Source organism: Alligator mississippiensis, chromosome 8, assembly GCF_030867095.1.
Source record: "Alligator mississippiensis isolate rAllMis1 chromosome 8, rAllMis1, whole genome shotgun sequence".
NCBI classification, from domain to species: Eukaryota; Metazoa; Chordata; order Crocodylia; family Alligatoridae; genus Alligator; species Alligator mississippiensis.
Window position 1 is genome coordinate 70957519 of NC_081831.1, and position 15969 is coordinate 70973487.

The following is a 15969-nucleotide window of genomic DNA, read 5'->3' on the forward strand; positions in this document are numbered from 1 at the left end:
TACCCAAAGCTCGTTTTTGAAATCCTGCTCTATTTACAGCTAGGCAAAAAAGGCTAGACAGCTGTGGACCCCTGTAGACGTTCAAGCGAAAGCGTGATAGGATCTGCTGTGTGATCCACACAGTTGCACCTCCTCCCATATCGCATGTGCATGGCAGGAGATGTAATTGTGGGATCCAGCATCAGATCCTGTCGTGCCTAATTGGCGATACAGGGGGGAACCCAAGATCTTCATCCTGGCAATTAAGAAGCTCCTGCAACTGCAAGACCTGTAGCTGATGGGACTCACGGCTGCCAGGACCCTGGGTCACCCAGCTACGAGGCACTGGCAGGAGGGAGTCATGTGGCTGCAGGACTCGCCCAGCAGCCGTGGGGCGCTGCCAGCGCCGAGCATCCCCTCAGCTGCGGGGCTCCCAGCCCTGGCCCCTGCCACTGCAAGCCCTGTTGGCTGAGCTCCCAGCTACAGGGGCAGACCCTGCAACACATACAATTAAAGCTGTATAGAAACTGGCTATAAAGTCATTAGCTAGTTGGACCTTTTAAGGCACAGTAGTTAATTTGCACGTATAACTGCCCAAAATGAACTTCCCAATTAACCCAGTAATTGCATGATCCATGTAAGGTGTAGAGGGGGCCTCTGCGTGTGCAGAACAGAAGTGACATCTAGTGGCCCTATTTAGCAATGGACCTGTTTGTTGTATTCCCAAAAGAAATTCAAGCAATCGCCATTGAAAACATCATGTCGGCATCAGTCCCTATGAGGTTTACCATTCCCTGGCTGCTTTTATTAAATGAGAGCTTTTTTTTTATGCTTGATGAGATAGTCTGTAACATCCTTTTGAAATTGCTAGAATTCAATTTGAACAAGTGGTTCAAAATCTCATCTAATATTATTAGAAGGGACAAGAACTACCTTTTATTCTGCTTCTAGAACACAGTGATACCTGGGTTGGATACTAAGTTCCCAATCCTCATACTCTCCTTTTACTATCCTGGACAAAAGTAGAAAAGCCACAAAGTACTGAGAAAATGGCCCTCAGGGGCATTAAAGTTATATTAGAGATGTTTCTGATCTTGTTACTCGTACTGTGTCAATGGCAGACAGCTTAAAAACAGACCAGGGAGCATTATAGAGCAAGAGGCATCACATCGATGCAGGGAGAGAGTTCAGCCAGTGGTTTACTGCAGATTGGGGACTGTTGACTGAAGGTGAGAATAAAATAAACACTGTGTGTGTTATAAATGTTTGGCAAACCAGCAATAAAACGATCAGAAAAAGCTTGGTGGAAAGGTCTGTCGTCACCGGCTGTCACTAGATAACTTGCGCACGGCATATGTTGACGTTCATTGGCCTCAGCACAGGTAACAGATGTCTTTCACCAAAGGCAGCATGAAATCAATGTGAGGGTGAGGAGAACAGGAAAAAGAAATTTAGGGAGGTTGGCTAGTCTGCCTTCATTCCTTTGAATAGGCATTTAGGTTTTTATCAGTGCCAGCGGTAGGATCCGGACCAGATTTTTCAGCACGTTGCAGGGCTGAGTCTTTAGTGTCCTCCTCCCTAACGGGAATTTTTTTGCTAGGAGGCAAGTTCTCCTCCTGACTTTTTGTTTCCGTTGTTCTAGCATCTAGGAAGTATCTCATCAGAGGGAAGCGCAGTCTTGCTCTTAAGGCTCCATCCTGCAGAAGGCTGAGCACTTTGGCCTCAAACAGACAAAGCACTTAGCTCAGTGCTTTGTCTCTGACCCGCTCAAGTGCTTCCTAGCTTTGGAACATAATATAAGCACGCCGGGGTATGAGTTCTGTGCTGAAGTTCAAGTAACTTGTCCAGGATGCATAATGTTCATGCAGAGTCGTGCCGTCTCATAGAACTGGGTGAATACCACAAGGAGTGGCCATGAATATGCACTCTAAACATTTATTAAATTCATTTCAGCAATAATTGCTCCCCACGGGGCTTGCGCTTTGCACTCTGTGAGCATTCATACCATTAAGTTTTTACTGCCGTGGAAGTGCACAGGACCCCTGTTTTCCATCTGCGTAAGGAAGTATTTCTTCCAGAAGTCTCTCTAGTCAGATAACAGAAACCAGAGCTAGCGATTTCACTGCCCAACCACAGCAAACTAGCAATTACCAAGTGCTGTTAGACAAGTGTGTCAGTCAGTCACCTATTTGTCAGTCAGTAAAACTATTCACACACACATACAACACCCCTTTAAATCATGTGGGCTCACAAATAAACCTGGACAATTTTTCATGACCGTGCCACATGCAGACATGCATGCACAGAGGAACAAGCATTATTCTCCTTTGATAGAGGGCAGTGATCCACAGCTGGTACCCATCAATGCTAGGGAGACTTGTGGTGCCAGCAAGAGCTAACCACATTATTAGCCACAGTGAATATGGCCTCAAGGAGATTTGACCTGGTCCGGGTACCTTACCTGTGTTTGGGACTGAGAGGTCCTGCCTGTATTTGCCTCCTGGGCAGCTGCCTTAAATGTTCCAAAACATCCCGGTAGGTTAGATAATGGCTGCAATGCTGCTGAGTGCCACATCTGTCTTGTCAATTTTGGATCCTCTGATCCCGCACTGCCTCACCTCAGTCTTTTTTTTCCCATCTGAGCGGCCACTTGGGCCACACGTATTCTGAAGCTGACCATTGTACTTGCTATGGTACAGAGCAAGCAATAGAAATGGGAATCTGTTTCAGGGTTTCTTTCATTTTCCAGTAGCTACTTGGTCAGTGACTTGCATTGCCCTTTTGTTTCAATTCCAGTCTGTGATGCTCCTGTTGCACAGCCAACGCCGCTACATCTTTGAGTACGACCAGTCAGATTACCTGCTCTCAGTTACCATGCCAAGTATGGTGCGCCACGGCTTGCAGACCATGCTTTCAGTGGGATACTATCGCAACATCTACACTCCCCCGGACAGCAGCACTGCCTTCATACAAGACTTCACCAGAGATGGACGGCTGTTGCAAACACTATATCCTGGAACAGGGCGTCGAATCCTTTACAAGTACACAAAACAGTCCCGGCTGTCAGAAATCCTCTACGATACTGCTCAAGTCACCTTTACATATGAAGAATCTTCTGGGGTTATAAAGACCATACACTTAATGCATGATGGATTCATCTGCACCATCAGATATAGGCAGACAGGTTTGTTAGATCTACACCTATTGTCAGGGGTAATACAGCCCGCTTTGTTAAAACTTTGGGCCCTTATCTTGTAAACACAATCTACCTGGCATATTGAAATCATTCGTATAATTGGAATCAAGCTCTTAGTTTTTTTGGATGAACAATCTGTGTGCGTGTGAGAGAGAAAGAAAAACTGTATGCGTGTCCATGGGCATATAAAACTGTCCTGTTTGAAATATGCAATATTCTTGTTATTGTTTACTATGGCACACTCATAATATTTGATTATTTTTATTCCAAGATATAGCTATCTGCTAACTACTACATCAGGTTGCTTTATTGTTAACATGTAAAGATTAATATCATAACATAAATTCAAAGGAATTATTTATGCTGGTGAAGTGTTAGCCGTGTAAACTGTAAATTCAAGTGAGAATTAGATTGCAAGTATATGGAAATCATAATTATATATGAAATATCATAAGAGTAAAGGAATATTAATAAAATATAAGAATTAGAAGAGTGTACACGAAAATAAGTTTGGGAGGGAATACTCTAACATTTTCTTATTTAATAGCACCATCTTTTTATAGTCAAATAGTAATAAGACTCAGGGGTATTTTCAGATTAATAGTCTACCTTTCCTAGTTATAGAGTGTGTGTGTGTGTGTGTGTGCGTGTGTATATACACACACATATATGTGTGTGTGTGTGTGTGTGTGTGTGTACTATTGGCCTAATTTATTTGTACTTGCTTTTCTATGTTTCCTTCCATTATTTGCTCTGCATAGGTCCCCTTATTGGTCGTCAGATCTTCCGATTTAGCGAAGAAGGTCTTGTGAATGCCAGATTTGACTACAGTTACAACAATTTCCGGGTTACAAGCATGCAGGCCATGATAAATGAGACACCTCTTCCTATAGATCTGTACCGCTATGTTGACGTGTCTGGAAGGACTGAGCAGTTTGGAAAATTCAGTGTAATCAATTATGACTTGAACCAAGTTATAACCACCACTGTGATGAAACACACCAAGATTTTTAGTGCCAACGGGCAGGTGATTGAAGTGCAATATGAAATTCTTAAGTCTATAGCCTATTGGATGACCATTCAGTATGATAATATGGGTCGGATGGTGATATGTGATATACGTGTAGGAGTAGATGCCAACATAACAAGGTACTTTTATGAATATGATGCTGACGGCCAACTTCAGACTGTCTCTGTGAATGATAAAACCCAGTGGCGTTACAGTTATGACCTAAATGGAAATATCAACTTGCTTAGTCATGGAAACAGTGCCCGTCTCACTCCTCTGAGATATGATCTTAGAGATCGCATTACCAGACTAGGAGAAATTCAATACAAAGTGGATGAAGATGGTTTTCTTAGACAAAGGGGCAATGAAATCTTTGAGTATAACTCCAATGGTTTGCTGAGCAAAGCTTACAATAAAATGTCTGGTTGGACTGTGCAATACTGCTATGATGGCCTTGGGAGAAGAGTTGCAAGCAAATCAAGCATAGGACAACACCTACAGTTCTTTTACGCCGATCTTTCCAACCCAATAAGAGTTACCCACTTGTACAATCACACTAGCTCAGAAATAACATCCTTGTATTATGATCTGCAAGGTCATCTCATCGCTATGGAATTAAGCAGTGGAGAAGAATATTATGTTGCTTGTGACAACACTGGCACCCCCCTAGCTGTCTTTAGCAGTCGGGGTCAAGTAATTAAAGAAATTCTATACACGCCTTATGGAGAGATCTATCAGGACACTAATCCGGATTTCCAAGTTATAATTGGCTTTCATGGAGGACTGTATGATTCTCTTACTAAATTAGTGCATCTGGGTCAAAGGGACTACGATGTCATTGCTGGACGCTGGACAACACCAAACCATCATATATGGAAACATCTGAATACCATTCCACAGCCATTTAATCTCTACTCATTTGAAAATAACTATCCAGTTGGCAGAATCCAAGATGTTGCTAAGTACACAACAGGTAAAAGTCATTTTTTTCCCCTTAAAGCACTTCTGGGTGAAATCCTGACATGGATCCAAGACCTCAGAATCCATTGGTCATCTCAAAATGGTTTTAAGCTCCTACCTTCTTAAATATCCCTGGATATTTTCTATAATTGCTCAAAAACATCGGTATCATAAGCAAGTGCCTGCATCTCCTCTCTTGGCTAAATACTGGAGATAGAGCCATTGAGGGAGCAACATCTGAGTTTCTTTTCATTCAGTTCAGAAGGAAAGTACAATATAGAATTTAATAGAGCTATATGTGTTTAATTAAATAAATGTCATTTGTTTTGTTCGCAGTAAAACTTTGTAACCAGTGTTAAAAACATAGAAGTGTGTGAGATGAGTATTGGAGGTTAGTTGTTAATGTTTCAAGATTTGGCTGATCAGGGCTTTTTAAGAGTTAAGTGTTTTGCTGCTATGAATGTTTTGATTCTGTTTTGTAGACATTGGAAGTTGGCTAGAGCTGTTTGGTTTCCAGCTACACAATGTGCTTCCTGGATTCCCTAAACCAGAGATAGAAGCACTGGAGACAACATATGAACTTTTACAACTTCAAACAAAAACCCAAGAGTGGGATTCTGGAAAGGTTAGCAGAAGCTCAGCCTTTGTTAGCCTCAACTATGGAATGTGATTATGGGAGCAGAGAAAAATGCTCAAACAAATCTTAATACAAGGCACAGACCACTGTAAACTAAAGGATAATTTTGGGGAAAAAAACAAAGTGTTGTTGCTCATCTTAGGGGCCTGCCCACTGTAGCCACTTGATTACAGAAAGAGTGTATAGAGATTAGGGCTGTGCAAAGATTCAGGTGCTGATTCAATTCAGAGGAGATTCGGCCTGAGTCAGTGGCCAAATCTCCAAATCCGAATCAAATCAGGAGACCAGTAAAAAGGTCTTAATCAATTCGAAGCTCTCCAAATCAATTTGGAAAAGATTTGGAGAGATTCCGAGATTCGGGCAGTCCCCACTCACTGCCACAGCGAGCTGGACCTGGCCTCTATGCGAGTAAGTAGGGGGTGGGAGCGTGGCTGGAGGTGGGGGGAAAGGACCCTGGGGAGGACCCCCACCAGGCCCCATCTCCTGCCTGCTCCCCCAGCCCCTCAGAGTGCCTGCCCGCTCTTCCAGCCCTGTCAACAGCTGCCCCGCCCAGCCCCAGCATTCCAGCTCTTTCAAAAATAAAATTAAAAAAAAAAGCCCTGCACTCACTGGATGCTGCCTGGTGTGCAGGAGATCCCCGCTGTGCCCCACTGCCCCACGCTGCATGGTGGGCTCTGCCATAAGCCCCTATACTCTACCTGTCCTCCCAGGCTGGTCAATGGCTGCCCTGCCCAGCCCCAGTGTCCTGGCTCTTTAAAACAAAAAACAAAACAAAAAAAGCCCTGCACTCACTGGCTGCTGCAGCAGCCGTTGGGGCCTCCAGGGGGTCGTGGCAGAGCCCCCAACACACCCCAGCTCAGTGGGAGGCAGCAGGGATGCCCCCCCCTGCCCCCAACAGCAGCTGATGTGTGGGGCTTTTTTTTTTTTTTTTTTTTAAGGGCCAGGAACTGAAATGGGTAGGGCAGCCATGAGGTGCGGGAGGGGGCTGGGAGAGCGGGACTGTTTGATTCAGACATTTGGCTGATTTGGCAGCGGCCGAATCTCCAAATCGGATTCAGCCAAATCAATTCGGTACAGTGATTTGAATCACCGAATCAAATCACTGTCCCCCAAATCGGCCAAATCCGAATCCAAAGCAAATACTAGTCACTTTGCACAGGCCTATAGAGATACAGAAAGAGTGTAACACTGAGAGTGACACCAAAGAATGATATATGGATTTAAGTAAGAGTTTTTCCTGAATAAGGATGAAGCAATGAATCTGTCTCCTGATCTTAGCTCCTTTCCTTTTAGTGTCTGGGCATTCTACAACCCTTAATGTACTTATCTTTTAAGGACAGGAGTAAGAACATCATTCCCACTTGATGTAAGGAGAACTGAGGCACAAATAAAGTAACTGATGCTCAAGGTTGCAGCATCATTTTAAATTCAGGTCTCCCAAATTCCAGAGGCGGTCTGAGGGGGAAACTCTCTTCTCAGGGAGACAGACTGGGAGATGACAAAGAATTTTCACCAACTTACTCCAGGTTTTTTAAAGCAATGGAAAGACACAAGATCCGATAATTATATTTCCAAATGTGATGATTGGAAATGGAAAAGACGGGAAGCAGTAGACCTAGACTGTCACTAAAGAAACTATGTATTTTTTATCTCTGTAGCTGTACAGATGTACGCAGTATTTTATAGACAAATGTAGATGGTCAGTTCAAGCTCTGAGAAGCTAACCATCTCTTGAGATCAGAAGGAAAGTGTTTGTCATAGGGGCCAATTATGAATTGTGTATAAAATCTTTACCTCAAACATTGATGATGTTTTCTTTTCCAGACTATCCTTGGCATTCAATGCGAGCTACAAAAACAACTAAGAAACTTTATCTCTTTGGACCAACTTCCTATGACCCCCAGGTACAGTGATGGGAGGTGTCTTGAAGGAGGAAAACAGCCCAGGTTTGCAGCCATTCCTTCAGTTTTTGGCAAAGGCATCAAATTTGCTATTAAGGATGGAATAGTGACTGCTGACATTATAGGAGTAGCAAATGAGGATAGTCGGCGCATTGCTGCCATCCTCAACAATGCTCACTATCTGGAGAACCTCCATTTTACCATAGATGGCCGAGATACGCACTACTTCATCAAGCTGGGGTCTTTGGAAGAAGACTTGGCTCTGATAGGCAACACTGGGGGACGGCGCATTTTGGAAAATGGTGTTAATGTCACTGTGTCCCAGATGACTTCTGTCATCAATGGCAGGACTAGACGGTTTGCCGATATACAACTCCAGCACGGCGCATTATGCTTTAATGTTCGGTATGGAACAACCATAGAAGAGGAGAAGAACCATGTCTTAGAAATAGCCAGGCAGAGGGCCGTAGCGCAAGCCTGGACTAAGGAACAGAGACGGCTGCAAGAAGGGGAAGAAGGCATTAGATCATGGACAGAGGGCGAGAAACAGCAGCTTTTAAGCACTGGGAGGGTACAAGGCTATGATGGATATTTTGTTTTATCTGTGGAGCAGTATCTAGAACTTTCTGACAGTGCCAACAACATTCACTTTATGAGACAGAGTGAAATAGGCAGGAGGTAACAAAAAAAATCTCTGCCTTTGCGTCACCAAAGACTGCCTGTTTTTAAACATAAAAAAAGGTTTATTGTATTGGTTTTTCTAGATCAGAACTCTGTATATACAAATATAGAGGAAAAAAACATATCCAACTGCCTTTAAATGTGACAGAAGATGGTATTTTAATATTGTTTGTTTAAACTCTTTGAGAGATGACAGTGAAGATTTTTAGTTCTTGTGTGGCAGTATTCAAAATTTCAGAAGCAGAGTTCAAAAGGTTCAACAACCCGACTTAAAAAGGAACAGAACACACCTGCCGAATACATAAGACTTCCGTGTGCTCTGCTTTCTTCTTAAAGATGCACCAGTTCTTATTTCATTGCTTTGATAACTTTGTATTAATTACAAAAGGTGATGAATTTGAGTCTGCAGTGCTTACTCACCTGGGCGGTGTGCATCCCCCGGGAGATGTCCCAGTGACTTCAGTGGGATGCCTTACATGAGCAAGTGCTGCAGGACTTTATTTGGAAATGGATATTTGCTCACCCACCCAGTACATGTCATTTTTCACAGCTACAATCTAAGGAAGTTTCAGACCTGAATTAACATGCGGGGGGGGCGGGAACACAAGAGGTATTGGATACAGTAGTACATAATGGCTGTCCCATATGACATTTATCTTCTGTTATCCATAGACTCCTCCCCGTCACTCAGTGGTAAATGTCATGTTATATATATACAGTTTTGCACGTGATGATGTTGTACGCCTCTCTCCCCAAGGACTTCAGTCCGCGCTGGGTTGAGCCAGATTCACTTATGCGTTGCAAGCCCTCCCAGCTGGGGGATCCAGTAGCACATGGTGCCACAGCTAGACAAGCAGACAGAAATGTGCATGTGGCTTGATGCAAAGCTTGTTGGAGTCAGTCTTTCCATTGGCTCCAGCGGGTTTGGATCGGGCTCTAATTTGTCTACTTGGGACAAATTTAAAGCCTGGGAGGATTCACTCTGTGCCAGCGAGGGTAACAGAAACCCTGTATGACTATAGAGCACAGCGTTCTTCATGTTCACTGGACAGGGATTCGTCATCTGGAAATTGCAGCGATATTGGTTTTAGTCTTCGTCTCATCTCCCATTAACAGTTATGTTGTACTCGTCATTTTTTCATCAGAAAAGATGGCTGGGCCAGGAACCTGAGTGCGGACGGTAAATGTTATTACATGTAGAACATTTTGGGGATGACTGTTCACTCTTTTGGCTCGATATCTAGAGCACATAGCAAAGCATGATATTGCATGGGAAGGGATTGTATTTCACAGGCGATCATGAGCTGCCAGCACAGTGATTTCATAGTAGAATATGTGATCTTTCTTTCAACCTGTCACTTTTAAAGGACCCGATTGTCTCATGTGTGCAGGGGAGGGCGGAGGGCGGGGGGAGGCCGGGAATTATCCACAACCTGTCTTTGCAAACTTCAGAAGGGATTTAAAGTTTTGTTTTAGGATCGTGTATCCATAACAATGATGTTATTGCACATTTCTACTGAAACAGGCATAGTAAGTACATTCAAGCGGTCTTAGCTTATATTTAGCTGAGCTGATGCGACTTCCCCCCCTTCTTTCCTTTTCTCTTTCTTTTTCCTTTTGGGCAAGTGGAGCAAACTGTACCAGAGTTAGAGATGAGCCTGAATTGGAACATCAGATCTGAAACCCAGCCAAAGCGCTGGGGAAGTTTGGATCCGGTTCTCAACTTCACAACATGAGCCCCCCTTTGTAGACTTACTGCAGTGACCAACTTCGACAGTGCAGGATCCAGCCTCATGAGGGTCTTAGTCAAAGTGCCACACCCCAGACTCTGGGAAAATTTGGATCTAAATCCAGAGGTAAACCGTGCGATTGGGCTCATCATTAACTAACGTACAGCAGTTGGAGCTGACTGATGGTTCTGATTTCAGTAATTTCCTGTAAAATCATGGAGACTTTGAATACCTCCACACTAGCCTAAAAATGGACCTTCAGATCCTTGAGCCTCTAATGTGCTTTTAATCAATGAAAAAAAAAAAAATTATGAATTGTATATAGAGAGTGCATTCATAAACGTGATGATGTATTTTATCACTGATCCAAGATGTCAATATTAGAGTCTATTTTACTTATATTTTAAGCGATTATACTTTTTTGCAGTTCACTGATGATGTATCATTTTCAAACTGCTTTAAATATCCATTATAAACAACTACTGGAAGCTCTTAGTAATTACCTTGAACTGTGCATTTCTAGTATGTAATACTTATTTAGTTAGCTTGTGCCTTTAGTTTCTTAAAGTTATATTTGTATTATATGCAGGAAATGCACTTTGTATTACCTACAGCTGTGGTTTTTTAATACTGCCTTGATTATTATTGTTCGCATTATTATGCCCAAAGGTCAAAGAGTGACATGTATTACAAGTTTGCCCCTGAAAGCAGGTTTGGCATTTTTCCTGTTCACGGGGAGGCATTCTAAGATGCATTTTGAGGCAGCGTTTCTTATGAGAATACAGATGTATAAAGAACCAAATGACATTACAAAACCCTGCATTCGGGGTGGGATAAGAAAATGCCTTCAATCACGTTTGAGAAATTTGGAAAAAAAACGGAAAAAAAATCCAGTGTCATTTTCGATGAAAGTGACAACATTTCTAATGCTAAGTGGCTGGATTATTAATAAAAGAGCACTGGAGGCTGAAGTCATACTCACACGCAGGCCAGACATCGTTCACGAGAGCTCCACCAGATTCATAAATCTGGACCCTCTTGTTCAAGAACAGCCTCAGATGGAGGCAGTTAATATTTCTGTATCCATGGTTTCTATTTATTTATTTATTTTGTAGCTAGAACGATTCTCTTCATGTTTCTTAATTTTGCACTATAGCCTAGAAACCCAAATGATAAAAAAAAAAAAAACACACAAAAAAAATGTTCTATAGTCATTTTAAATCAAGTAATGTTACGTTAGCATTCTGCACTGGGAACATGATTCTGAAAGTGAAAAAAAAACCAAACACGATTGCACACTATCCTGAAGCAAAATACCGACCACGAGAAGATACATGTTATATTTTTATGACAGCCAAACAATAATGTGTAAAAATAACGTTTCCTTTGCTTTCATATTTATTTAGAGAATCTAGAACATTTCGAAGGTATAAATATATATATATATAGATATATATGTAGAACATAGCCAAATAACTATATATGAACTGGTCAATGTGCAACTCGGTATACACATTCTAGCTGTTTAGTTTGAGATCTTTAATGTCTTCTAAGTTGTACACTAGTTAGGAGCTGGCTCTCTCTGGGTTTTTTCCCCCCTGTGTTCACACACTTTCAGGAGTTTTGTTTTTACAAGGTCGGCACTTATCCCGTTCACTGAGCCCTCTTTATAGCACCACCCTTGGGGAGGGGAGGGCAAGCAATGTAAGTGTTATGAAGAGGTAGTATTACCTGAATGACTAATGTTGTTGGAAGCCAAGGTACAGTAGCCTAATGCTAAACCATTTTATGGAGGAGCTTATAAAGAGATTGGAATATATATTTTAGAACAAAGACCAAAAAAACCCAGAAAATGCAGATTCCTTTCAACATGCTTGTTTGCTCTGTGGAGTTCACATCAGCATAACTGATCAAACCCTTCAACATTCAGATCAGCCCGCCACAGATTTGCATACGGGTTTTTTCCCCACAAAATGCTGACTGTTAGTTCAATCTGACCTTTTTTACAAAAAACATTACCAGGTCAAAAGCTTACCGAGCATAAGAAAAAAAAATACTTCTCACCGGAAACTGATAATACTAGAGTTCAACTTACTGTGGAGTTGTCTTGGCATTTGTCACCTTACATTATTTGTCAAAGGAAATGTGTTTGCCAATTACAATCTTTCCTTAGATTTAGTGGTGGACTTTAGCCTCTTAATAAATGTTAGTATATCGGATTGTGTCCTTGACAATATTTTACTTGTATGAACCATGATAAAACATTGAAATCTTCATATTCTTCCGGCAAAAGTGTTAATTCAAGAGAAAGAGAAGCATAGAGTACAATAGACGTCAAAACAAGAGTCCTTTTTAGCTTTCTCATGAAAAGTTAAAATGTTTACAGTGTATGCCAAGATCTTCGGTTTCTATCTGACAACGGTTAGAGGGTCTAATCTTATCGAAATTGTGTTATAATGGCCTGAGCCTTGTTGCTAGGAAACAATAGATTCCAATTTTTTATTCCTGCTCTAACTAACTCCTGTGCTGAATAGTGACTGGATACTGTACAGGTTTATGTTATATGGCTGCAGTTTAATGGTCTGTTGCATTTTGCTCTGGTTTTCAGACCAGAAGCATGCATTTTCTACAAGAGCATCACAACAACATGCTGTAAATATTAAAAGTTAATATATTACGTGTTGATATTTGAAAGAGAAAGTACTTTGAATATTTCATTTTTAAAAAATAAAGGTGCAAACTAAGAGCTTGCGTGACATTGTCTTTGTCCAGACCATTTACTCAAGCTAGTTCCATTATTTCAGACCATTTACTCAAGCTAGTCTAATTAATTCAGACAACACCACCAAAATCCCCTTTATTGCCATACAAGAAAGAACCCATTGAATGATATTGAAATCTTTAAAAATATCAGTCAACGCTGACGCATTTAATTTTATTTCTGATGGGCAAAGTCAGACAAAGCTGATTGCAAAAAAAACGCCCTGCTTATGAAACAGTAGCAAACAATTCCTGTCAACATGTACCAGCTGCTTATGCTTTCCCAGCAAGGAAATGGCAATACCGGTTGCAAGACGGGAGTTGGTGGAGCGGATGGCAGTGATGAGGGATGAATGGTGACCCCTTACTAGCCCCTGCAGTTTTTCTTCCTCAGGCCTACAGCAAGCCCAAAACTCCCATGGGGTTCAACAGCAACACAGATAAGGTTTTTCTCTTAATAAGTCACATCACAAATTGAAATGACATTCCCTTGCCTTACCCAAGATGGCATCTGCTGCCCTGTTTGATGCATTTTTTTTTTAAGACTATGACTATACAACCATGCTCACACCAGTTAGCCTCAGCCCAGTGACCATTGCCATGGCCCATTTTTTTTACATTGCTTTTCCTAGCACAGGGTTTTCCTTGCAAAACAAGAAGATACAGCCATTGAATACTGTCTCTCCCTATTGAGTTGAGCTCTGAGATTTGTTCTACCAGAGACTGCAACTTGGCTCAAGCTTTCCCTGTGTTTCTCGACATGTCCTGTCCCCTGCGAGACCTGGTGAAACTGCGTGGGGGGGGAGGTTAACTAAATAATCACTTGATAATCAATCACTTCCCTTTTCCACTTTGACTCAATATTTGGTTGCAGTAGGGGGGTGTGCATGCTCACACGCACACACATGCGGTTTGTGGTGCTGCAAACCCATCTGTGGGACCACAAACTGCACGCACTACACGTGCATGCATTCGTTGCACTGCTACTTTGCAGCATTGGTGGGGGGGGAGTGGGGTTTGACACTGGGATTTCCCAGTGTCAAAAAAAAAAAAACCTGCAAGAAAAGAGTGGGGTGGTGCACATGCTGCCTGAAACTGGAGCTTGACCAGTCAGAGCCACACTCCAGCTCCAGGCCAGGCGCTGCATGCCAGGATCATTGCCACCGCAGCCCCAGGAGGTGCCCCCCCGGCCAAGGTAAGGCTGCTGGGGCCAGCACGGATGCTGGCCCCAGCCTCTCCTACCCCACCCGAGGCAGCTTGCCACGTGTCAGACCTGTTGTGTTGAGCATCAAGTAGTTTTGTGTCGGAAAGGCAGAGTAAAGAAATAAATTTGCACGAGCACAAAGCTAATGAGCAAGAGCAGTGAAGGGAAAAGCTAAAGGCAAGGCTCTAAGTTGACTAACAAGTACTAAAAATAAATAAATAAAATCTTTAAGACACCGACAAGTAATGAAAGGTTCAATCAAAAAAAAAAACAAAAAAACCCATAAAATTCCCCAGCATCCCAGTCAGTTCACCTCCTCTCCTCCATGGCTGAGGTTTGCTAAATAATGCAACAATAAAGAAAAAAAAATGGGATTTTTTTTTTTTAAGTATTTTTTATTAAAAAGTAAATCTTTCTGCCACTCTGTAAAACAATTAAGATCAGAACATTGTTTCAACCAGGAGTTGATACCCTCACTAGCTACAGAACAATATGCAGAAGCACACCATAAAATATGACATTATATGGTGGGATTTTTGTTGTTGCATCAACTTAACTGAAAATTGGAACTAATTTAGGTGGGGGAACACATTAAGCAAGGAACTAAAATGTTTGTAGATTTATAGCACCACCTTCCCCCTGTCCCTGGACCAGTGGGAGGTTTATTTGGTGTGTTTATTCACTGTGTTAGTTTTGAAGGAACATTTTTATGCTTTACCATAAATATTTTATTTTTATTTTGGCTGTTAAAGAAGAACAACTTCAAACTCATCAAACTTCAAAGTTAAATGCTGACAACCGAGAAACAAAGTTCCTTTATGACACTCGCAGGCCTTCAGATGCTGCACAGTCAAAGTTGCCCACTCATACACCAAAGAGTGAAACCAAATGCTTGAAAACACGTGGGGCGTCAGCTGTGTAGATAGATGAATGTCTCAGTAAGTGGGTGACTAAGGGTCTTGGTTGTAATGATCATATATGCGCACACAGAAATAGTCCAGTCCTCTTCTAGGCTTGCATTCATGCCATTAGAAGGCCCTCCAAGCACTTCAGGTCTGCAGTAGTACTCTGCAAGAAAAGCCTGACCCTGGCAAAGGACAAGTATGCAGTGAATCACTTCTGCTTCCGAGTAGACTGGGGCAGTGAAGCATTAGGCCCCTGTCTGAACTGATGACACCGCAGATCATACAAGGTCTGCTGCTTTGGGAGCATGGACTAAATGGAGCCCATAGGCTTGGACAGCTGGGCTGCCCTGTGCTCACATAACCAGACTTCGGAAGGCCCCCTAAGCCTGTGACTGTTTCTCTGGAGGTTAAGTAGTCCTGTATTGTATGACTGTAGCCCCCCATCCCATAGGAATTGCTCAATATGAGCATTTGGCCATGGGATGACATTGCCTTTATTTGTTAAAGACCAGTTGCAGCTCAGGAGTCCACCGGAAAGTGAAACCCACATTAAAACTCAAGCCAGGGGCAATGCCAATCATGTAAAACTGTGGCAAACTACTGCGTACTTTGAAATGCGGCCTTTCTGAACAAAGCCTTCCTCTCAGATCAGTCACCGGGGTCCCCTGACATATGGCAGAGTAGCTATGCATGGATAGCATGCCTGCCAACATAATTTGCAGAATATTGGAATAAATCCTTGTCTTAAGCATTACCTAACCTCTGTGCATCTGTATAAATGATCCAGCTGGCCATTAGCAGGGATATGGGTTATACCCAGTTGCATGGTCACAGCATTATATATGCTAAATGGTAAACAACAAAGAGAAAGGCCATGTTTCAGGACAAATTATGGATGGAGGTAATTGATTGGAATTTTGCTATAGCCCAAAAGGGCTATGGGAGGAAACAATTGGACTGGAGAAGGTACTACATACACGCACGTATATGCACACACAACATACACT

The 15969-nt window shown here is 42.3% G+C and overlaps 1 protein-coding gene across 3 annotated transcripts in view; it reads left to right on the top strand.

Annotated features, from left to right (window-relative positions):
• TENM1 (teneurin transmembrane protein 1) overlaps window positions 1-12837 on the top strand; it is a 1265690-nt gene extending 1252853 nt beyond the window's left edge. For all 3 annotated transcript variants that reach the window (XM_059732824.1, XM_059732825.1, XM_059732827.1), the window contains 4 exons: window positions 2776-3163; window positions 3937-5157; window positions 5627-5769; window positions 7606-12837. In XM_059732824.1, coding sequence (XP_059588807.1) covers window positions 2776-3163; window positions 3937-5157; window positions 5627-5769; window positions 7606-8364 — 2511 coding nt within the window. In that variant the 3' untranslated portion in view covers window positions 8365-12837. The remainder of the gene's footprint in view (window positions 1-2775; window positions 3164-3936; window positions 5158-5626; window positions 5770-7605) is intronic.
• The last annotated feature ends 3132 nt before the right edge of the window (window positions 12838-15969 follow it).